This window comes from Macaca fascicularis, chromosome 18 (assembly GCF_037993035.2).
Source record: "Macaca fascicularis isolate 582-1 chromosome 18, T2T-MFA8v1.1".
Lineage (NCBI taxonomy): Eukaryota > Metazoa > Chordata > Mammalia > Primates > Cercopithecidae > Macaca > Macaca fascicularis.
The window spans coordinates 64,541,563-64,566,189 of NC_088392.1; the positions used below are offsets into that span (position 1 = coordinate 64,541,563).

Here is a 24,627-nt window from a genome sequence, read left to right on the forward strand (position 1 = left end):
ACCTGAATGCTGGAAGTGTTTCATATCTTCTCTATGTGTTGGTTACACCGGTGAGTAATATCTGAAATGTCACCAAGCAGTATGCATAAGATGACTACAGTTTACTATATGTAATTTACTTCCCAATTAAAATTTTACAAAAAATGCCAAATGAAAATAGAAGAAAAAAGAATACTATGAGTAACTTTATGCTAATAGTAGAGAATTTAAGTTATAGTATATAGAAACCATCTTAGAATAATATGTTACCAAAAATGGCTCAAGAAAAAAAGAGAGAAGTGTAATAATTCAATAAACATTAAAGAATTTAATAAATTGTTGAAAATCTTTCCTGTAAACAAAATATTAGGCTCAGGTGGCTTTCAAAATGAGTCCCCCTAAACATGCACATAATTTCAAAACTGTGCCAGAAAATACAAAATGAGAAAATACTCTTGTTCATTTACTGAATCTGATATGATCCTGATATCAAAACCAGATAAAAATACTGAAAAAGAGAAATGTGGGTCAATTTTATTCATGATTTTGCATTTTAAAATTTTGAACAAAGTATTAGTAGCTAAATCTATGTATAAAAAAGAGAACATATTATAATTGAAATAGGTTTATCACAAGAATGCAAGGTGGATTCAATTTCAGGAAATCAGTTAATTTAATTTACCACATTAATAGATTAAAAGAGATAAATTATATTTTTATCTCGAAAGTCAATGGAAAAACTGTATTTAACATACTTTCATGGTTAAAAAAGAACACTAAACCCAGAATAGGCAGGAATTCCCTTACCCTGATAAAAACGTTTTAAAATATTATCTTAACCAAACATTGTAAATAATAGTTATATATAACCATTATTTTATAATATAGTTATGTATTTTATAATATAATTATAATGTAACTATAATTATAATATATATGTTGTAATGTAACTGTATTATTATACTTACAATATAATTTGTGGGGAAATTTTAATTAGTATTTTATAATTAAAATTACTATTAAGGCATGCTGGGTGATGTAGTCAATAAGCTAAGATAAAATCAAAATGAATTTGAGTATTAGAAAAAATTGAAAATATACAGATTATACTGTCATATACAGATAATATGTTTGCATGTAAAACAACGCCCAAAGAATCTAAACACAAATTATTACAATAAAACTTTGGCAAAGTTGCTGGGTACCAAATCAACACATTTAAGTCAACTGGATTTTTATTCACTAGCAAAACCTAGAAAATACACATTTTAAAATAATCCCACTTATGATAGGCAGAAAAAATTAGGTACTTAGAAATCAATATTACAAAATATATAAGACATTTATGGAAAAAATGATAAAACATTGCTGAAATATTTTAAAAGACTTGAACAAATGATCAGATATAACTTGTTCATGGACAGGAAGACTCAGTACTGTAAGTCTGTCAATTATCTCTAAATTGATCTATAGATTTAGTGCTATTCCAATGAAAATTTCAATAGGTTTTAAAATATATGTTTATATACATATATAAACATATATATACATTTATATACATATATACATTTATATACATACACACACACACACACACACACACATATATATATATATTTTTTGAGACTAAGTCTCACTCTGTTTCCCAGTCTGGAGTGCAGTTGCGTGATCTTGGCTCATCACAACTTCCACCTCCCGAGTTCAAGTGATTCTCCTGCCTCAGCCTCCCAAGTAGCTGAGACTACAGGTGCACACCACCATGCTCAGCTAATTTTTATTGAGACGAGGTTTCACTATGTTGGCCAAGCTGGTCTCGAACTCCTGACCTCGTGATCTGCCCACCTCGGCCTCCCAAAGTGCTAGGATTACAGGCGTGAGCCACCATGCCTGGCCATTAAAATATTTTTTTATATATTTTTATTTTTTGGAACTTGATAAGCAGATTCCAAAACGTGTATAGAAGAATGAAAAGTCACATGACAAAGATACTCTTGAAGAAAAAGAATAGGCAGAAAAAAATATTTGTCTCATTTTCTGGTCAATTTATAATAAATCTGCAGTAATTAGGATTATGCAGTGTTAGTTCACAGAACCACACAGAGATTTCTCCAAAAAAGGTATTAAATTTATAAAACTCAGTATAGAATAGAACTGCCTTTGCACATTAGTGGGGAAATGGATAAAGTATTCAACTCATTATCTATATGGAATAAAATAAAATTGAATCTCTACTGACATGTATAAAAATTAGTTACAGGTGGTTTAAAGATGGATGTGTGAAAGGCAAAACCATAAACCTTTTGGTAAAATAAAAGAATATTTTTATCACCTTCTGTAAGGGAATGATTTTGTAAACAAGACCACATAATATAAATCACAAAATATGTTCAGCAACGTTAAAAATAATCTATGTTTACCAAACGTTATCGTACAGGGAGTGAAAACAAGAACTACAGGATTATAAAATGAATTTATAACACATATAACTAGAAAAATTAATAGTTTCCAAAACTATGTAAGAAACAGCCAGAAACTGATAGAAAAATGCAAACTGCCGTATAAGAAAATGGGAAATTAACACAAACAGAATTTCACAAATAGGAAGCATGAAGGTCCAGTGAACTTGTGAAAATATTATCATTATTAATATGGAAAATGCAAATTTAGACAGAGTAACGGATTGTCTGGGAGGGCTGCACAGGAAACTATGCAGGAGTCCAGGTATACAGGTGTTTTACAGTTACTGTTTATACATTACCTATGTTATCAATGCTCTATAAGCATTTAATCTTTAACATAAAAACAACCCCCACCAAAACTCAGAACCCTAAGTATGTAATTAGTATCATTCACCATCAATAGAAGAATGAATACAAAATAATATTTTAAAATTTCTAGCCATGTATTCATACCCACAAAAGGCTGTGAGCCTGAAACCTGTTCATTACTACAAGTTTATTAAGTGTTGTAGAGGTATTAAAGACATATTAGCATCTCAGTTAATCTTTTTTCTTTTGTTATTATTAGAAAGAGCAGTATCCATGTATTACACTTTAGTGGGTATATATCTCACAGTTTGGGGAATATTAGCATTTAGCATGAACTTTTTTATTCCGCATCTGGTACTTCAATTTGTGATAACAGATTTATTAATTCCTGCCATGGCAAGGCATTAGCTATCAGGTTTGTAAAGAGGAGAAGCTTTATACAGTTATTTGGATACATGTCTTTCTCCTGTATGTATGTCTGGCAAGCTTATGTGAGAACAGGGAGATAGTGTGCCTGGAGCAGAGTGAGCAGAGGACAGTCATGGGAGAGAAGGTCGGAGAGCTGGAGAGAGGGGCAGAGGCTGGGCTTTGGCTTGGTAGCCTCCGTGGGTCTCAGTTAGTTACTTGTATGCCATAGGTTCTTTGTAAACACTTATAAACAATTGAGGCCTGGTAATTAAAATATCTGGAAAATGAAACAAAGAAGGAAGCATTTATCTAAATACTAAACAATGGTACAGGTTCTTAGAGCCACACATGAATAGAATATTAGACACCTCGTAAGTATGTGATACACTATGCACTTCATGTCATAAAGAGATTGAGTGGCAGGTGAAGTCCTATAAAAATCCCCATATCAAGGCAAATAATTTATTTTATTGAATTAAACATTGTATTACATAAGCAAGCCTTTAACTGAGTCTGTAAATTTTTTGTTATAGGGAGATTGCTGCTGTGGGCATGGGGAGTTTAAGTATATGCAGCATAGCATAGTAGAAGGGAAGATCGTCCTTAGGAAAAAAAAAAAAAATGAGTTCATGTAACAGTTGACAGAGTCATCTATGTGATCTCAGCCAGTCCTTCCTAAGCTTCAGTTTCCTTGTTGCTAAAATGGGCATTCAACATACCATACCCTCTTTATGAGGTATCATGAAAAGCAGATGGTATAGTCTATGAAAGTTCCTGCTAAACATGAAGCACACTACCAATGTCATATGTGATAAATCATTTATATAGTATGTAATCTACACATGTCCCTATTATGTATGTATGTATGTATGTACAGATATAATTTATTTATATAATGTTTTTCAATTAATTTGTTATTATAATGTAGAATTATTTCATCTAATGCTAGGATTATGGCTTATTCAGTCAAAGTGCATCTAAATAAGGAATCATATTTCCACAAAGTTGAAGTAGAAAAAACGTAATTTAGTCTTAAAATCAAACTTAGAAGCAAAGAAAATCAAGGAGCAAAAAGAATGTAAAGACCACAGAAATAAAATGTTACTTTATTTGAGGTCAGAGATAGTGTCAGAAAACAATACATATAAAAGGCAGAAACGCATATAAATAAATGAGCATATAGGTGGCAGATGTAATCACAGTTAAGAAAGGAAAAATACTCAATAGTATTATTGGATTGCAAATGAGTTAAAATCTTGGAGAAATAACATTTAAGTCAAGTAAAAAGTGGACATGAAAGGTTTAGTAAGTGAATACCAAAATAAGGATTTCTACCCTCTAATCCTAGGAAACAAATGAGTAGTTTGAGAAGCAGTTAATTTGAAAGGGCTATTACTTGCCTAAAATCCACTGGCGATATCCTGTATGAATCACATACACAGTATTTACATACTGGGGGGAAAACCAAGTAAAAATTGTCGCTCTTTTTGGCTATGATTTGTAATTTAGATGTATAACCTCTTGCCCGGGCGCGGTGCAGTGGCTCATGCCTGTAATCCCAGCACTTTGGGAGGCTGAGGTGGGTAGATCATGAGGTCAGGAGTTGGAGACTAGCCTGGCCAATGTGATGAAACCATCCGTGTCTCTACTAAAAATACGAAAATTAACCAGGCGTGGTGGTGCGTGCCTGTAGTCCCAGCTACTTAGGAGGCTGAGGCAGAAGAATCGCTTGAACCCAGGGGACGGAGGTTGCAGTGAGCCTAGGTCACGCCACTGCACTCCAGCCTGGGTGACAGAGCAAGACGCCGTCTCAAAAAAAAAAAAAGAAAGAAAGAAAAAATAGAAACAATATTTTAAAAATTACTAATAAGTAAGCAGTTGAGAGATATTTCAATGCAAAGATACACCATGATATAGAAGTCGAAGTGGCGTTGTTAAATCTAACTTGACAAAGTCTGATGTTAACATATTCATTTTAAGATATATCTAAGGTTTATCTTCAGAATTTTACATTTAAGTTTGGCTTAGGCAGTAAGGAAGCAAAAATGAGCTGTATTAAAAGCTATTGATGTAGTCCAAGCAACATAGCAAGATCTCATCTCTACTAAAAATTTGAAGAAATTTAGTGGGTTCGGTGGTATGTGGCATATGCCAGTAGTTCAGCTACTCAGGAGGCTGAGGTGGGTTTGGGGAATAAATGAATGCATGAACTAAACTCAGTCTAAACAGTGTAACAAGTTGGTGTGAAATGTTTTACATTTGGTATAACAAAATAATATTGAAAAAGCTATTGATAAATATCTAGAAATCAATAATTATAAACAGTGACCTCGTTTGATGAAGGTCATTTTTTTTTTTCAAAAAAGAAAAAGTAAAAGGAGGAACAGAAAAAAGGAAAAAAGAAAGGTAGGTTTAAGGGAGGGAGGGAAGGAAAACTAAATGACCAGATAAGGTAGCTGAAAAACTGGCAGGAAACCCCCTGAGTTTAAAATCTGTACTTACTAGGACTGGAAAATTAAAATAGTTTTGATGGAAAACAGATTCTTTTAGCAGCATAATTGTGTCTAGATTGATATTATTTTGTTATACCAAATTTAAAATGCTGTTTAGATTGAGTCTAGTTCATTCATTCATTCATTCATTCATTCAACAATTGAGTTTCAAATGTGTGGCAAGCATTTTTCATAGACGTTGGGCACAAAAGGCAGACATAGCTGTTGCTTCATGTTTCTCTCAGTAAAGAATTAAACCTATAAAAAGCAAATATATCTTCAAATAGTGACTCCTATATACATAAGACTGTGAAGAGCTGGCAGGATTAGAAGTAGGAATATGCTTAAATGTCTAATAAGGCTATTCAACAATGATATTCCAACATGTCTTTTAATAGAATGACTGATTTGTCACCTGGATTTCCAAAGAAAATTGCCTTACAAGATGTCAAATTTGATATTATCCTTTTCTTTTCTTTTTTCTTTTTTTTTTTTTTTTGAGACAGAGTCTCACTCTGTTGCCCCAGGCTGGAGTGCAGTGGCATGATCTCAGCTCACTGCAAGCTCCGCCTCCCAGGTTCACACCATTCTCCTGCCTCAGCCTCCCCAGTAGCTGGGACTACAGGTGCCCGCCACCATGCCCAGCTAATTTTTTGTATTTTTAGTAGAAACGGGGTTTCACCACGTTAGCCAGGATGGTCTCAATCTCCTGACCTCGTGATCCACCCACCTCAGCCTCCCAAAGTGCTGGGATTACAGGATTGAGCCACCAAGCCCGGCCGATATTATCTTTTTCTTAACATTTCTCACCTTTCGTACTATGTACTGTGGTAAAAAGTTCTCAAGGAGCAGAAGTCTGGTTGGGAAAGGGCCCCATAGTTTTCTAGATTATATTCTTAGACTTTTTTATTTGGAGAATTTCTAACTTTATACGATATATTATCAGTAATGATTATACAGAACTTTTGCAGTGCTGCAGTTTAATCTTTCTGGGATAATCTGAAGGGGGACTAAGAGGTTATACCTGGTTGTATGATGCAGAATCTAGGTGTGTTTGATGACAACAATCTGGTTCCCTCCATCATGATAATTCTGACAGTGTTTACTTTTAGGTGTACATATAAAAAGCACACATCACTTCATTTCTGCATAGTTATGCACCCTTTCACAAATGCTGTCTGTCAGGCAGTGTGCTGGGTGTGAGAGCTAAAGAGAAATCTAAGACTTTACTACTTAAGTGACAGAAAGCCTTTGAATATAATATAGCACCTTCTATGCTGAAAGCGTAAACTGGGAAATGAAAACCCTCCAAGAAGGGCAGCACTTGGTAGCAAGAACTGGCAATGGAGAGGCGGTGCTGGAGAGTTGGTCCTGGAGTCCTGTGCCCCGAGGAGCCCCGATGAGTTGTAAGCATCACAGATAGCCAATGAGCGGCCACACCATGAACATGTGGATGTGTTCATAGCAGTCTGGGGTCCTAGGCTTGATAGGTTGGTCACTTTCTCTGAGTCATGGGCAAGGTCACTCCATCTCTCTGGATTTCAGTTTCATTGTCTGTGAGGAAATTTGAAATAGATGAATTTACTTGTCCCTTTCAATCCTAAAACTCCACAATACTCTATATAAGCTTGCCTGTTACCTTTGGAAATGCAAAGAATATGGGGGCATTTTTTCCTGTTTTTCAAGAAGATATTTTCGTGATAATGGGAAGATTTTGAAAAATCCAGATAATTTTAGTTAAATCAGGGGTTAAAAGAACCCTACCACTTGCACATTTTGTATACATTGTAATTGCACAGCATGTTCTAGAATAGGTAGCGTGAAAGAAACACACCTCTGTCCTAAAAAATTTACTAAGAGTACAAACAACAGGAATAATAAGTCAGCACCCACAGCATTGTGTGGGTGTAATTGCTAGCAAGCTTTTTGAAGCAGGTGGGTTTTAGAAGTAATTTGAAGGAGAAGAGAAGGGTGGTCTGACATGCCTCAGTAGGAAAGCTGTTCAAGTGGAAGGAATGGATGAGAAAAGGCAAACCCAGAATGAGAATATGGAGGAAGAGAGAAACAAAGTAAAAACTGCCAAGAGAAGAGGGACATGCATTAAAATATCTTAGTGGACATAAGAGTTATAAAGGACAAAGTTAATTTGGGCACATACATAGGTAAATGAAATGATCTAGTATAAGAAAAACTACATTTTGTAGGTAAGACAGAAACCACCAGAACACAAAGTATTTCTTTGACAGAAGACTAGCTGGAAGGATACATTAGAGAGATAAACAAAAGAGAATGACTAGGATTCCACAGAGGCCTTCATCTAAAGAGAAGTAGAAGGAAGCAAAGATTTTTATTGCACAGTGAATAGGTATGAGTCATTCACATATTAATTTGTTATGTGTAACTAATTATGTATTGGAGTAGATACAAAATGGGCCAGGCGCTGTGGCTCTGGCACACACCTGTAATCCCAGCACTTTGAGAGGCCGAGGTGGGCGGATCACTTGAGGCCAGGAGTTCGAGATCAGCCTGGCCAACGTAGCGAAACCCCATCTCTACTAAAAATACAAAAAAAAAATTAGCTGGGCATAGTAGTTCATGCCTGTAGTCTCAGCTACTTTGGAGGCTGAGGCAGGAGACTTGTTTAAGCCCAGGAGGCGGAGGTTGCAGTGAGCCGAGATCATGCCATTGCGCTCCAGCCTGGGTGACGGAGCGAGACGCTGTCTCAAAAAAACAAAAAACAAACAAATGGATAGCAAAGAGCCTTCCATGTAGCCTTAAAGAGCTTACAGCCATTTAGAATTAGTTTTATTGAAATAATTCTGATACAACTTGTAAATGAATTATAAGAGAATTTTTTAAATGAGATAAAAGTTTTGTCTGTTTTATCCTTTTGAAATTTATGATGACTTTGTATTAAATGATACCAAGTACTCATAAAGAGTTAATGAACCAATCTAATTTGTTTTTGGACAGAAACTGTATACTTAGGAAAGTATTTCTTAATGGATTCTAAAATACTTTGTTCTGCCTAACAATTTCTTTTTCCTAGTTTATGGTGGGATTGTAAGTCATACTACCAATCTGGATGGGGTCTCCCTGGGCATGTGATGTGATCTGATGGTGATGCAGTGTGCTTACGTGTTGTCGCCACTCCTTCACCTCTCCAGCAGTCGATCCTTGATATCTACCAGCCATAGCTCCTTATTTTGGTAACAGTGAAACAGAAGGAAGTTTCAGGGCTTTTTAATGAAAACAATCACATGATCAGAATAATTGATGAGGAAAATAGGCCCTAATTTTGTGTAACCCCCAATTTTGACTTATCTTTTCCATCTCAGGTTTGTTTCTAAAAGAGTGATTATTTAAACCCATATTTTCCCACCTTCAATTGCTTACCTTTCTTGAATGATATGAACATTTATAAAACAATCACTGTAAGAAATTAACTAGAATTTACTATGAATTATAAATCTCTTCACATAGGAACTAACAAAATAGTATAGCCATGAGTAACAAGAGACAAATTCCTTTTCCTAGCTCAAAAATAATTAGCATGTGCTCTGGCGACTTTTTTTTTTTTTTTTTTTTTTAACCTTCACTACAGCATCAATTTAGTATGTTATTCATCATCTTCCAATTCACTGATTTCTGGTGCTGTGTAAGGTGGTAGGCAGTTTTGCAAGCAGAAATAGACCAATCTTAGGTAGTACCTTATGAATGAAGGTGATGGATGTAGAATGACTCATTAGATTGTCCATTCAACAGTCAGTAAACAAAGTGTATTGACTGCCTACTCTGTGGATAACACTATGGGAGATTTTATTCAGGTAGATTTTTTTATGGTGTAGAAATAAACAGCAACTGAACCCATAACATTAAATGAGATGATCTAGATGAAGATACATTATCTGGAAGGTCTCAGTGGACTGTGTAGGGAGGGACATGAGTTGGTCCCTTGGAAGAGACTCCAAAATGTGAATGAGGAGAGTAAGTCTAATCAAGCATCTCTCTCCATGGGAAACTTGGGTACAGTTTTTTTCAGTGTTTAATGTGAGACATCAATGAGTTCAAGTGTGTAGAAAGACAAATTTTGAAGAAAATTTGTTAGGAGACAATTTTGAACTCAAAAATTATTTGTTGTTCTTTATTAATTTTAAACTTAAAGTAAACTTTATTCTTAGAAATAAAATAACCCTTTGTTCACAAACTTCAAGGTAGTAAATTCCTTCCATGAGGAAGGAATGTTTGGTATGACCAATGTTTGGTATGACCCAGGGAAATTACTCTATCTTTAACACTGAGTTTTGTTTTTAGTGCATACTTGTCAGATTGTTCTGAAGACTCCACTCAATTATTTCCTGGTTTTTGACTATTGGGGATGCCTTTGAAAATAAAATATTTTAATACTATTTTATCTAATATTTAAAGAGAATTCAATAAAACATTTTAAAAATGGCTTAACTTTATTACTCGATTATAAACATAGTAGTAGCTTAAATTTATATCTTCATGGAGCTTAGGGTTTTCTTTGTAAAAATAAACTTGTAAAAATAAAATGGCTTATACTTCTGCAGCACCAGCACCTGCTCCACTTCTTGAGGAGCCTCATGGAGCTTTTACTCTTGCAGGAAGGAAAGCAGGAGCAAGCATCTCCCATGGGAAGAACGGGAGCAAGAGAGAGTGGCGGGGAGGTGCCACACACTTTAAAGTGACCAGATTTCATGAGAACTCACTCACTGTCATAGAGACAGCACCAAGCTTTGAGAGATCCACCTCCATGACCCAAATACCTCCCACCAAGGGCCACTTTCAGCATTGGGAATCACAATTCAGCATGAGCTTTGGATGTATCAATAAATATATTTAATAGACTCAAATATTTTTTCTCCCTGGTACTATAAAAATTGCAACTCAGTCATTTAAAACCAGTATCTATAGGCTTTTTCTTTTCTCTTCCTTTTCTTGTCTAGTCAGTTGGCCAGAAGCAATCTTCTTTAACCCTGGCTCTATTCTGAATTGTCTTCCTTATTCCCCAAGAACTGTGAGCAACTTGGCTGGCATGTAATACATGGGGTCTCACTCAGTCTGTCCCCCAGGCTGGAATGCGGTGGCATGGTCGCAGCTCGCTGCAGCCTCAGACTCCTGGGCTCAAGTGATCCTCCTGACTCAGTCTCCCAAGTAGCTAGAAATGCAGGCACAAGCCAGCACGCCTAATTTTTTAATTTTTTTGTGGAGATAGGGTTGTGCTACCTTGCCCAGACTAGTCTTGAATTCCTGGACTCAAGCGATCCTCTCACTTCTGCCTCCCAAAATGCTGGGATTATAGATATGAGCCACCATACCAGGCCCTGTAACAGTTTCAAACTCAAGAAAATTATTCCCATTTTAGAACTTAGATCAAGTCCTATCTCTTCCCAGGGGGGTTTTTCTAACTCTTCCAGACCGTATTAATCTGTCACTCTTTGACATGTTCTGTCTTCTCTTTGCAATACACCAAAGTAGGCACTTGGTCCTAAACTGCTTTGCCATGTCATTTAGGCAAAATACTTAAAACAGTTTAATGTTTGTGTGTTTTATTTCCCTAATTATATTGTAATGCCTTGAGTTTAGGGATCACGGTTAATATCTCTTGGTTGTTGAGGTGTTGCCATGTGCCAGGCATGATGTAAAGTGTTACATGGATTTTATCTTAGGACATTAACCACCACTATAAGACAATAGTATCCTTTTAACTGTCACAAGAATACAAATTAGAATATTGATACATTTGTTTTTCAGTGAATTATTTGGGCTTTTCATCATTAGTGGCTTTCATTACATTTCAATAACCATTTTTTCCTTCTTCAGTGACTTATTTTCATACAAATTCAGAATTACTTAGAAAATGACTAGGCTAAATTAGTAGAATGTCTGAGTTATTGAGCATTTGTGGAAAGCTGCTGGCTTATTACTTTGACTCATGTTTAGTAACCATTTGTCTGCCAACAAAATACTGGTGCTACTGCTCTTAAATATATATTGCATTTGTAATTAATATATTCATTCTTGGAATGGTAATATATATTGCTATAGTCCTTGAAAACAGCTTTTTCCTCCCAGCTAGCATAAACCTTTTTACACGTTCTTACTGCTTCTCCCTTCCCATTCACCCAACCTTGTCACCAACTTGTGATTTTCTTTGTGTTATTAGTTGTCTCTTGGTATCCATGAGGGATTGGTTCCATGATGCCCTGCGGATGCTCAAGTCCCTTATAAAAACATGTACAGGCTCCCATATACTTTAAATGATCTCTAGATTATTTGTGATACTGAATACAAGTGCTATGTAAACAGCTGTCATAATGTATTGGTTTTTTTATTTGATTATTATTATGGTATTGTATTATTTTTTATTTTTTTTAAATTTTCAACTAGAGGTTGATTACAGATGCAAAATCCTCAAATATGGAGGGCCAACTAATTTTTTTTTTTTTTTTTTTTTTTTTTTTTGAGACGGAGTCTCGCTCTGTAGCCCAGGCTGGAGTGCAGTGGCCGGATCTCAGCTCACTGCGAGCTCCGTCTCCCGGGTTCACGCCATTCTCCGGCCTCAGCCTCCCGAGTAGCTGGGACTACAGGCGCCCGCCACCTCGCCCGGCTAGTTTTTTTGTATTTCTTAGTAGAGACGGGGTTTCACCGTGTTAGCCAGGATGGTCTCGATCTCCTGACCTCGTGATCCGCCCATCTCGGCCTCCCAAAGTGCTGGGATTACAGGCTTGAGCCACCGCGCCCGGCCCGGCCAACTAATTTTTAAAGCTTTATTTAATAAACATTTGTTTAACCCTTGTTAATTGTCATGAAATTTAAATTAGTGGATTTGAGTTGAAAGAAATTTTAATGTGGTTCCAAAGTCCACTTAGAAGGGTGAAAACTACTCACCTTTGACAACAGTTTATATCATATTTTATTCCATCACCATAATAACCTGTCAAAGAGTAATATAGACAGTAAATAGTACCTTTAATAAATAAGTAAGCATTAAGAATTACTGTTTAGTGCAGGTATGCTACATGGTAGGCGTGGTACCAAACATTTTTATATAATTCTCATTTACTTTTCATATCAACTCTAAGATGTAGGTTTTATTATTTTTTCATTTGCAGAGAAGGAAACTCAGGGTCATTTAATGATTTGTTACACAACTAACTATACGACAAGTTAGTATTACAGAAAGAAAATCTAAAGATTCTTTCCTACTAAGACTACTGGATATATTTGGAATGAATACTTTATAGCATCATTGTACAATATCCTGATTTCAGGTTGTGACCAAATCTGACACTGGTCCTTCCTTAAAAGCCTTGAAATAGAGGGAGCTGAGAGCTATGGGACATCCTGGAAAAATGGCTCTGTAACTTTGGCTTTGATGTTCCAAACATACACAGCAATGATAGATAAAATATAAAGACAAAAACAAATGGACTTAGTCAAGTCCAAAACAGTTCTTCATCTTTGAGATCTAGAAACCAAGTAAGAAAACCACATGGTTATTAAGGCTAAAGCCAGGGGTCTGCTGAACATTTTCCAAAAATAGAAAGTGGTAATTAGGGTTTAATCCCTGTGGGACAAATCCAGACGCACTATTTGAAGCAGGGCCTGGGTGAAACTTTCTTGTTCACAGCAAGAGACTGGGAAAATGTAATTCTGTTGACCACTACCAGGAACTAGGATTTTTACTTGGAGGATTGAAGGAGTAGGAAGAAAGACACAGTTTTGTGACATAAGACTGAATTACCCATGTGTTGCCTCTGTGATTTACCTTGCAATGTCTTTCTATCCCTGCAGCACAGCAGATAGGCAGGAAATGCTCCTCCGAGACCCAGCTCTGGTACAGTAGCCTGGGATGCCCCAGTAGAACCGATGGTGAAACTACTGGAAAGGAAGAAATTAGCACATAGGAAAAAAAAAATCACTACAAATGGGCTTTCAACCAAGATTCCAAAGTATATGAATGAATCAAACACTAGTAAAGCAGAAAAAAAGAAGAAACTAATTATTTTGAACAGTCTGACAAAGACTTTGAAATAAGTATGTTTAGAAGCTCAGAAAGATCAATGAAGGTATGATTTCCACTGAAAAGAGTGACAAATTATGAAGCAAATCCAAGCAGAAATAAAACAAAAGCATTTGAATGTTTAAAACTAGAAATGTTGGAAATGAAAAATAGTCATTTTAAATAAAAGCTTTGCTAAATAGGATAAACTCTAGATTGGTCAGCTGTGAAGAGAGAATCAGTGTTTTGTAAGAGTACAGAGAAGTGATCTAGAGTAGGACATAAGAAGACAAATAGATTCTTAAAATATGAATGAAAGGACAGTTAAAATACATGGGGGATAGACTGAGAGGCTCTAATCTATGTCTAATAAGGATTCTGATGGAAGTGAATGGAGAGTGTCATAAATAGACTTAATAACTGAGTGATTTTAATCACTGAAAATTTTAAGAATTGAGGACATACATGAGATCTCAAATTGAAATTATTATTTTTGTATTGAGCAAAACAAATACACTTAAATGTACAGTTTAAAACATGGCAAAAAGAAGAAAACTGCAGAACATTGATGACAAAGGGAAAATATTGAAATAGACTTAGGGAATTAAGAGCCAATTCTATCCTATGAATCTTAGTCAAGAGTCTGGGACTGGGAGCTTAGGCTAACTTAGCTACAGATAGTTCCTTCACTCTTATAAGTTACTTTTCCTACCATTCCTGGCATTGTCAAAGACCAAAGCACTACTTAATTATATGGAAAGCCTCCTTTTGAAACGCACCTAAAATGTAATTGTAAATTTATCTGCAAGTGATCAGAATATAAACTGTGTTAAAATCCAGTGTGTGAAAGACAGTAGAATCCTGGCTTGGTTATACCTGTATGACTTTAACCAAGTCGGTTAATTAATCTATAAATGAGGATAATAATCCCTCCTTTATCTACTCTTACAGGACTGTTACAAGGGATTTTTTTTTTTTTTTTTTTTTTTTGCGTACAAGTTCTTTACTAAAGTATGAAACAGTTTATTAAATTATTATTTTATTATACAAATGAATGTGAGCTATGGTTCCTGACTTCTTAGAGTTTTTACATTAGATTTATGTAAAAAAAAAAAAAAAAAAAAAAAAAGGAAAAAGAACTTCACAAACAAATACCAAAATGTTTGCAAAGCTACTTAAAACAACTAAGTGCAAATTAGTTTTGGTGCATATCAAGTATGGGAGTCTAAAGTGAATAGCGGAGGTGAATCAGGGGTTAAGCTGAGCTTCTAAAAACTACATGTTATGAATTACTCTATTCATTTTTTCCAGTTTTTATTATGAAAATGTTCACGTATACAACTAGAGTTTATGATGGTTAACATGTAGCCATTTACTTATATATGACTATGTATGTTTTTTCCTGAAACTTTTGAAAGTAAATTGCAAATATTTCATCCCTAAATACTCAGTATGCATCTCCTACCAAAAAGAATGTTTACCCACATGACCCCAATACCATTATCACATCTAAAAAAGGTAACAGTAATGTCCTGATAGCATCTAATAATCAGCTAATAGTCAGATTGATATCTAAATTATTCTCAATTGCCTCAAAAGCCGCCTTAGAGCTGTTTCAGCCCCCTTCCCGCAAATCAGGACCCACACATTACATTTACTCAAGTCTTCTTCAGTCTCTTTCATCTCTTCACTTTTTTTCCCCATGACAATAGGCCATTTCTTTTGAAGAATATTCTGGACTTGAGGGTTTTTTTTTCTCCCTCATAGTAATAGTTGTTCCCCTTTTCGAAGACAACAGGCCATTTCTCTGAAAGAATATTCTGGATTTGCATTTTTTTCTCATAGTAATATTTGTTCCCCTATCCCTGTATTTACTGAAAACTGGATTGTTAGGCCTAAAGACTTAATTATATTCAAGTACACATTTTAGATAAGATACTATATTGGTGATGTATACTTCATATTGCAACTCATTGAGAGGCACACAAGGTCACGTCATTTCCATTCTTAATGGTATTAAGCTAAATAGTCTGGTTAGAGTAATTACCATTAGCTAAATTTATTGTAAAGATATATAGTTCGCTTTTCAATGATCAAAGGATGAAATTTGAGTATCTCAGAATAACCTGTCTTCCACTAGTTTCAGCATCCGTTAGTGATTATCCTGAACCATGTTATTTGGCATTGCAAAATGGTGAATATCTAATTTTGTCACCCCTTCTGCTGTCATTCTTCTATAAAGAAAAGCTTTCACTCATCAAATAGGCACGACCTACACTTCCTCCTAAAAAATGCAAGGTGCTTCTGACCCTTTCATTGCCAATTTTCAGAAAAAGAAATTGATGTAATAGTCACCTCCCATGGTAACAACTTAATTTTTTTTCATTTCTGTTTTAGAGGATTACTATGCACTGATTTTTAAAAAATCCATTCAGTATTTTGGAAAAAATCAAAGCAGTTTGATTTCTACAAAGTATAAGTTTTAATAATTATTATTTTAAATTACTTTTTAAAATTTGGTAAGACTGAATGTGAAGTCTGAGTCCTAATGGATGGAATGGAGGGTAACAGGGTTAATCAGAATAATTTTTTAAAACTATATTATTAAGCATCTCTAATCATTTTTTTTTAATTTATGAGATGTTCTTTTGAAAAAGTCTCTGAGTACCTTACACAGAGTGTAACTGAAAACAAGAATGTCAAAAAGGCACATTTAAATTGTTCTCAAAATCAATCAAAAATAATGAGGTGCTAGGAAAAAGTTGTATCCTTGATAATTACATCTATCAGTATCAGAAAACAAAAGAGAACAATCAGGAAATGACAATCCCACTCCCAAGTAGCACATTTAAAAAGGCTAATGAAAAAAAAAGTCTCTTTTAAAAATGTACTAAATTAGCATTTCAAGTAAATTGACAACTTAAGCGTTGATAAAGGCCAATCTGGGGCCCAAACAATGGAAGTTCTGTTTCTACTTTTATCTGCTTTTAAAAGAAATTATCTCACTTGACTTTTTTTGTTGTCTTTTATATAAATGTAAGTAATTGTCCTAAGGGAGGTGACAATCCTCATGTACTCTGCAAGGGTCAGATCATACCTGGAATATCAAGCTTCATTTGGGGTTCTGTTTCTTAAAACATTGACCTGGAGATAGGTAACCAGGATGGGAGGTAATTCGTTTCTTACATTGTGCCCCTATGTTCCGTCTGAAAAGGGGCTAATGTAATTGTCATATTAGACAATGGATTCAACCTCTTCTTTGTGTAGTACCAGAGCTTAGAGTTAGGGCCAATGGGTGAAAGTGGCAGAAAAAGCAGATTTGGATCTAGAATTAGGAAGAATTCTCTCATAATTTTAGCCATACAGAGGTGGAATAAATTTACCTCCAAGGGAATGAGTTCCCCAAGGCTGACACTGTTCAGAGGTTATAATCCCTTTACTTAAAGATGGTGTACAGGTGTGCAGGGATCTCTCCAATATTTTGCAAAGAATCTATAGTTATAATGAAAGATGCTTTAAAGGTCATTTAACATCACCGTTTTAAAAACTGAGGGTAAAAATGAATTTTATATCCTGCCTTTAAAAAGAAAACCTTTAACACATACCAATTTGCATATCATGGCTTTGTATTTGGGAAATGTGAAAAATATGGTGAAGCAGAGTTCAAGCTTCAGTATTTTAAAATCACAGTTCATTGTTTTTGATCACAGTAAATTCTTATCTAGCCGTAAATTTAGGAGCTTATAGATAAGAATATGGCTTTTTAAATAAAAATATATAACATAGCATTTTAGACACTGTTTTATGAGTGGAGAGAATTAATGTTTGAATTATCAGTAGTGGCAAAAGCATTTTCATTCGATGATAAAAGAAAACTTACATGTGTCAGTTCATTTTGAAGATAGTAGTAAGTGCTGGCATTTTATTATTTTGGCTTTTGAAATGGTTTTATTCTTTATTATTAGACTAGGAAAAAAAAGCCCTAGTATATTCTGCCAACATATTCATCAGTCATCATTTTTGGAGACAGTTTTCGACATATTGCATGTTTTACTGTGCTAACAAGAGAAAAGACTAGCCATTAAGTTTATGTTTCTTTGTTTTTCAGCAAGGTCACATATCAGGAATAATGCTAGAAGTATGCTAATAAACAATATATAATGTAGGTCATCAGGGAGTAAGAAATATTTTCTAACTAGTTCTAAAGGGAAATATTGTTAAAAAAGGGATAGATGTTATTTACGTAACACATGTTGCTCTATATGTCACCATCAAAAGCATCTTGTAAACAGCTCAGTGTAGTAAATCTTCCTTGGTGATTGTCAGCGTGTTTGAAGTCCGTGTTAGATTTAGATTCAGCACATAGTTCGCAATATGCCTAATGTACAAAGACCGTCAGATAATTTAGACAGCCTCCAGTGGAAATATGCCTATACTTGTGTGGTTTACAAAGAATATTGTTCACTGTTGCAGAAGAAAATATTATGTTAAATTACAATAATTAGGAAAAAATTATATTAATGGCATTTATAATTTTAAATCTCAAATGAATTATGCTAAATGTTTGTGCTTAACTTTGATTTTGTTAAGTTCTAAAGAACTTCAGTTCCTTCAAATTGATTGTAATTTACAGGCTGGTATTTCGTTATTAATGCCATTTGTAAGACAATTTTATATGACTTCAAATGAAACGATAATTCTGTAAAAAATGCTTGTAAGAAAATGTCATTTATGTGATTTTACAAATGTAATTTTCTCATGTTTGGGACATTTTAAAAATGGATTATTTTCATAATGGTTTATTTTGTCTTCCAACATGGTTTTTAATTACAACTATTAAGATTCATCAAAAACGAAGTTATGTAAGTATGTGCTCTGGAAAACACAACTAATACTCTATTTATTGAGTTCATCTAATAGGTACTGGGACTCAATAATAAAGATGTAAAATTATAATGGCTGCTTTATGGTTCAGAAATCAGAGCGCCTACCAGCATTTAGAATGGAAAGAACGTATTTCTCTTCCCAGCTGTACGGCACCGTGACATCAAGCAAATCTTTCTATTTCTCTGGACCTCAGTTTCTTCATTTATGCTATAAGAATTGTAATAAAAATCTTGCTCTATCTACTTCACAGGACTGTTGTGTAAAATGATAAAATAGTGGTAGAATGTTCATTATGATATTATTTCTTTATAGGAAGAAGTACATATTTAAATGCTAATACTTAGCAGCTTCTAAAACATCATTTAAATTGTAGACTTTAGCTAAAAATTATATCTCTAAATATTTTAGCTGGAATCCGTGAATCTTAACTTATTAGCCATATCACTTATGGATAGCTAGAAGCAACACCCTAGTTATATTGGTCAGAATGAAATTGTGCCTGATCTTCAAAGACATTGGATTCTGAAACTCTGTAGGTTTTTTTTAATACTCATGTTTTTTAAAACTGTATTTCTGTAATACTTCTGGTTTTAAAAACCTTCTGTTTTTGAGTTTAGGGATCTTTAAAAATATATTATGCCATAATTATGTGCTTCTCTTTCTTCTAAATGTCTGCAAATGAAAATGTGGTGTTGGGATCAAGCCATAAGGTGTAAGTAGGGAATTTGTGGAACTTGGGCCAAGTGGCCCTGTAGTTTAGTTTGTTTCTTAGCAACATAGGTAAGACCAGCATCTCAGAAAAATGTTTTTTAAACAAAGAAACAATTAAGAGTCCATGTGTCTAAGTAACTCTGTTTATACTTGTTTTCTCAGAAGAAGACCTATCAATGCATCAAGTGTCAGATGGTTTTCTACAATGAATGGGATATTCAGGTTCATGTTGCAAATCACATGATTGGTGAGTGACACTCTAAACCTTATTACAGATAGATGTTTCTTCTACTTGTGTATATCACCATTAAACAGAGTTAAAGATGAATTAATTGTTCAACCATCAATGGTTTTCCTCGGCATGATTGATTTTTTTTTTAATTTCTGTTATTAGTCCTGATAAGGTATTAGCACATTTTATTTTCTGCAAGGGCTAGTTTAGACTTCTGCAGAGGATTATATATCTACTGCCAGTCAAAACACAAGTGATTAACAAATTAAACTTCTAATCATTTTTGCATTATTGAAAACTAACAGGAATGGTTAATGAACTGGATGTTAGCTTTCCGTAGAGTTTTAGACAGGTTTTAATTTCAGAAGTTATTATGGTAATGGCACTGCTGTGTGTTGCTTAAGCATCTTTGTATCAAAATCTGAAGTAGTGAGTTTTTGTGATAGGGAAACATAAATAATTTAAATAGCCATAAAATAGTTTTATATGTATGGTTTCAACAGCCTGGAAATAATCATGATCATAAAAATCATGTAAAGAATTCAGTAATCATTTTTTATTCCCCACCAAATTTTCCATAGATTTTTATAAAAGTGGTTTGGGGAAAGATTTCTGAAGTTACTCCAGGCCATTGTTTTTAGGATTTTGCATGTATCACATGGGCTAAAACTAAGAGGATATTTTTTTAACCTACTCATATTGTCCCATTATTTCTTAATTCCTCACGGATTAGTGCCTATGTCTTTTAATTTGATAAGCACTTAGTAATAACACTAAGCGTTTTACCAGCCAATTAAACTTTATCAAGCAGATCATTTTTCTACTAGTAAAATGACAACTGCTGTTACTTTATGCTATTCTTGTTATTCATTTGTGTTTTTTATACTACGAGTTTTTTATTTCATACTCACCTCATGGTATTTCATAATACCATAAATAATTATAATATTTAAAAAGTCAAATTAACCTCATACTCTCCTATGATGAAACTCTATATGACAGGAAAGAAAATTCAACATTTGAGACTATGAACTTGTTTTCAGGGAGGAACCAGTTTTATTGTATACTAATTAGAAGTGTTCTAAGGATGCTTTGTGGAGGGTTGTTCACCTGTCATTTCTGATCATTAAAGCTATTACAAAACTTCCATTTTTCTGATATAAATTAATGAAGATAAATTCAAAGGCATGTTGGAAAACTGATAATTTTTCAATAGGATGTGCTTTATGGTTTTCAAATGATAGGTAGGCGGTTGTTGCTTATAAACGACTAAGAGCTTATTTGTGCAAAATGGAACTTATACATAGCAGCTAAAATACTGATCAATTTATCTCTACATTTTCCAGATTTAAGTATTAATATTATTAGTGATTTCACCTATATTAAATAGTATATCCTTCAATGTGACAATAGCGTTGACAACTTTAGTGAGTGATTAGAAGATAATGGCAACATGTAGGAGAGATTCAGATGTTTCCTTGAAATTCCCTTCTGTTTGAGAATGTGAAAAATACCTTATGTAAACTTTTAAAACAGCTTTTTAGAGGAGAGGAGTGGCTTAGAAAAAATGAATTCCTGCCAAATGATAAATGTTAATATTTCCCGTCTCTTTATTTCTTGAGTAGACTGTGTTGGTGGCAGTCATTCATGATTCTACCTCATGCTGCACTTTTAGATAGGCTTGAATGAAAGCAGTTCTTAGAAGTTTGCAGTTCATGAGAAATTCAGTGAAGTTTTGTGGTCATGCTTCTTTTTGTTCTATTCAATGTAAACTTATTTTTGTTTCTGGATTTATTTGTCCCAGTACTCAGATGAATATGTTGAATATATTTTCACCACAATGTTAATACTCTTTTGCACATTTAGAATTTCTATTGAATGTTCAGCATAACGGTACTTTTTGATTTTCCAATTTTAGTATCATTTTGCCTATAAACATTAATCAGTTTGTTTCGTCTTCTTTTTATATTGCTTTGTATCATTCCTGTTTGTACTTATTTTATATTCCTTGCATCATTAGTGCTTTCCCAAGGCTTTTTCCCTTCTACCTTATAGTGGATTAATAAGACACTCACCTCTTGGGACCTGAGCATTTAACAATTCACCTTTCATCAGAGAAGCACATTCCATTCCTTTGCACAGAGGGTCTAGTTATTTAATATTCATGCCATTTTTAATAATACAAGTATGTAATTCTCTTGCACTTGAGGCCTAAATAAATGAGTAGCATCCATTTAATTGTTTTATCTGTTGACCATGCATCCAAGTCCTTACACCCTATTCATGCTGTTAGTATCTAGAGAGAGAGAACGCAAAAATGAAGGGCGTCACAAAGGCTGATACCCCTTTTTAGAATTCTAATGTGCTATTTAGTCTTTCAAATGAGGCAGGCAGCATTATTTTGTTGGCTAAAATTCCTCCATTGAGGGTAGGTATTTTTAGGCTATATATCTGTGTGTGTTTTTTGTCTAATCAAAAAATAATCTCAACTAGACATTCAGTAGAGGAAGGGGGATTAGGGACTATCTGAAAAGCCTCTTACTCCTTTTGTTAAGAGGGTATATAGTGTTCTTGCGGATTTTGTTTTACATTTCAATCAATGTAGAGGAAGGATTCTGTCACCTGATGGAAAACAAGACCTACAGTTGACCAATGAGGTGTAACTTTAAATTCCTTCTTTACTCAAGTCATTTGCATTTGCTTCTGTGGCACCTAGGTTTTTGTGCAATCTCAGTGTCAAGCAACCGCCACGCGTCTTTCTGGATGTGCTGGTCTCAGGCTGTTGGCCAGGGACATTTGTGAAAGGGAAACCATCAATGTTTCCACCAGGTACATACCGGAGGTGCTCTTCTTAAGTGCGGTTTTGCAGCAAGGTGTGGACACATGGTCTGAGTTGCGAGAATAATTACTCGATAAAAATGCACTAGGGAATTGACTTATGTCTATTAAGGAAAAAAAGAAAACCTCCCTCTTCACCACATTTCGACACAGTTTCAGTAAGAAATCAGACCAGTGACTATTCAGGGGTTTCTTTTCTTCTTTACACACACAGAAAAAGAGCTACAAAACATTTTAACAGCTTTCCTGGGGAAAAGATTTCCCTCTTTAAAGATCTGTGCCAATAAGAAAATTTTTCCTCTCTTCCTTTGTTCTTTTCACATAGTTTATGTTGGCTTTTGACCTGAGAATACAACAAGATACCAGGATGTATTAGGTGCTTTAATTTCCTATTCACCCTTCTCTTTTCTATCAGCATAGTAAATATTTATTGTTATTTTCCTCTTTGAGCTGTCTGTTATTATTATTATTCTTTGGTATGGATTAGCGCAAATAGAGATGAAACAAGAGAATTTAAATGTGTTTAACCCAGCAAAGGGATTGCCTCATATAAAATTATGAGGCTCAACAGCATAGAGTAAATTTGTAAGTGCTCTGAATAAAGGGCTGTTAGGCATGAGATAATATAAAGAGATGACATTGCCAAGAACTATTTATGAGAAGCTTAATTTTTTCACTCTGATAATTCTTGACCAATAATTACCAGCCTCTAATTATCTATTTTAGTTAGAAAGAAATTTCGATCACTATGGAGGTTGGCATTGCAACTAGCGCATAAATCCCCAAAGAGACAAATGTGTTCCAAACAGCCACAAACAACTGTCTCATGAAACATAGTGAGCAAATTGCGAGCGGCTGGTGGTAGACAACCAGCAGTACACTCACCATCGAAGGCCAGTCAGCTTGACAAAGGAATGATCAAAGGGGAGAAATACCATTATCCTTGGAATTGATTACTATAGTTGTGGGCTTTGGAGGACAAGTAGTCAGTATATAGCTATGGCCATTTCCAGCTGTCCCTTTCAAAGTTCATGGATGGAGAAAATGAATGGACTAGGTACAAGCCTTTTACATAAGGATTATTTTTAATAATATACTTAGAAATGGTTACTTAATAAATTTTATTTTTTTTCATCTGATTAGAAAGACCAGTGTTGTAATGGCAAAATTGTTCTAAGTGTCAGAATACCCCATTTTGTTAAAGATAGGAGAATCCAGAAATGGTTGCTAATAAACATGTCCTAGATAGATCAAGTGTAATGTTAAAGCATTTTGAAGAAGCAAATATATTTATCTCTTAGAAAAGCAGAGCTAGAATTTGGGATTGTAAAGGATAGCTAGTAGGAAAACACTGATGCAAAGATACTGACTTCGTATTTATATCTCTAATAAATACTCAGTATTTTATAGATAATCACGATTTTCAAAACACCAGGAAAAGATTAAGCTCTTCTCTAGCATATGTGGGAAGATATGTACTCTATGTGTTGTGTTACACGTGATATATATCACTGATGTCAAGGCATCAAGAATGAGTAAATCGGTTCTTAACAGTGTGATGAAATTGTAGTCTGTTCTGTGGCAGGTGGCATTCATACATCCTGCAATTTGTTTGGTGCCCAAGGTCACAAATGGCATTGTTTTCCTTTCATTTCTTTAGTGGGTGGTGTACTATGAGACTAATCTTCATTATCGTTTTGTGGCATTCAGTATCACTTCTGAAGCATTTCAGCTTGAGTGCACTTGCTTTAGAAAAGACTAAAACCAGTATTTTGAGGTCCATAGTAGTTTAGGATTTTATGTCCTAAGGGAAAATATCCAAATATATGGAAGAGAAAGGTCCACGCTGCCCTTTAAACTCTTACTTTCACTGACTGGTTTCAAAAGAATGAATAGAAATGGATCAACAATAATGCCTATATGTGTGGGTATACATATGTGTTTATAATCTCCATGCTATCCTAAGAAGCTCAAAATCATTGAGATATTTTGGACTCTTGATTTACATTCATTGTAAATGAGGAGATGACTGAACGCCTTTTTTAAAAAAATCATCTTTATTTGATTGCTTACAAAATTCAGAGAATGAAGAAACAAGCATTTGGTGTTAAATATGATAAAACACTGGCTTATTTCATCAAGAGCTGGATTAAAAAAGATGAAATCTGGGCAGTTTAATGGTAACAGAAAGCTACCCTCATGTGGGCAATGCTGGCTTATTTGAAAAGCCCATAAAGGATTTCGACATGGACCATACAAAAGGGATACTTTCTCTTTAATAGC

General features: G+C 34.5%; 1 protein-coding gene across 11 annotated transcripts in view; it reads left to right on the plus strand.

Annotated features, from left to right (window-relative positions):
* The window catches only part of ZNF521 (zinc finger protein 521), a 292,675-nt gene that overhangs the window by 139,226 nt on the left and 128,822 nt on the right, over positions 1-24,627 (plus strand). For 6 of the 11 annotated variants that reach the window (XM_015440076.4, XM_074022700.1, XM_005586998.3 and 3 more), the window contains one exon: positions 19,437-19,521. In XM_015440076.4, coding sequence (XP_015295562.1) covers positions 19,437-19,521 — 85 coding nt within the window. The remainder of the gene's footprint in view (positions 1-19,436; positions 19,522-24,627) is intronic. The other 5 variants (XM_074022698.1, XM_074022702.1, XM_065533978.1 and 2 more) reach the window with 1 other exon arrangement.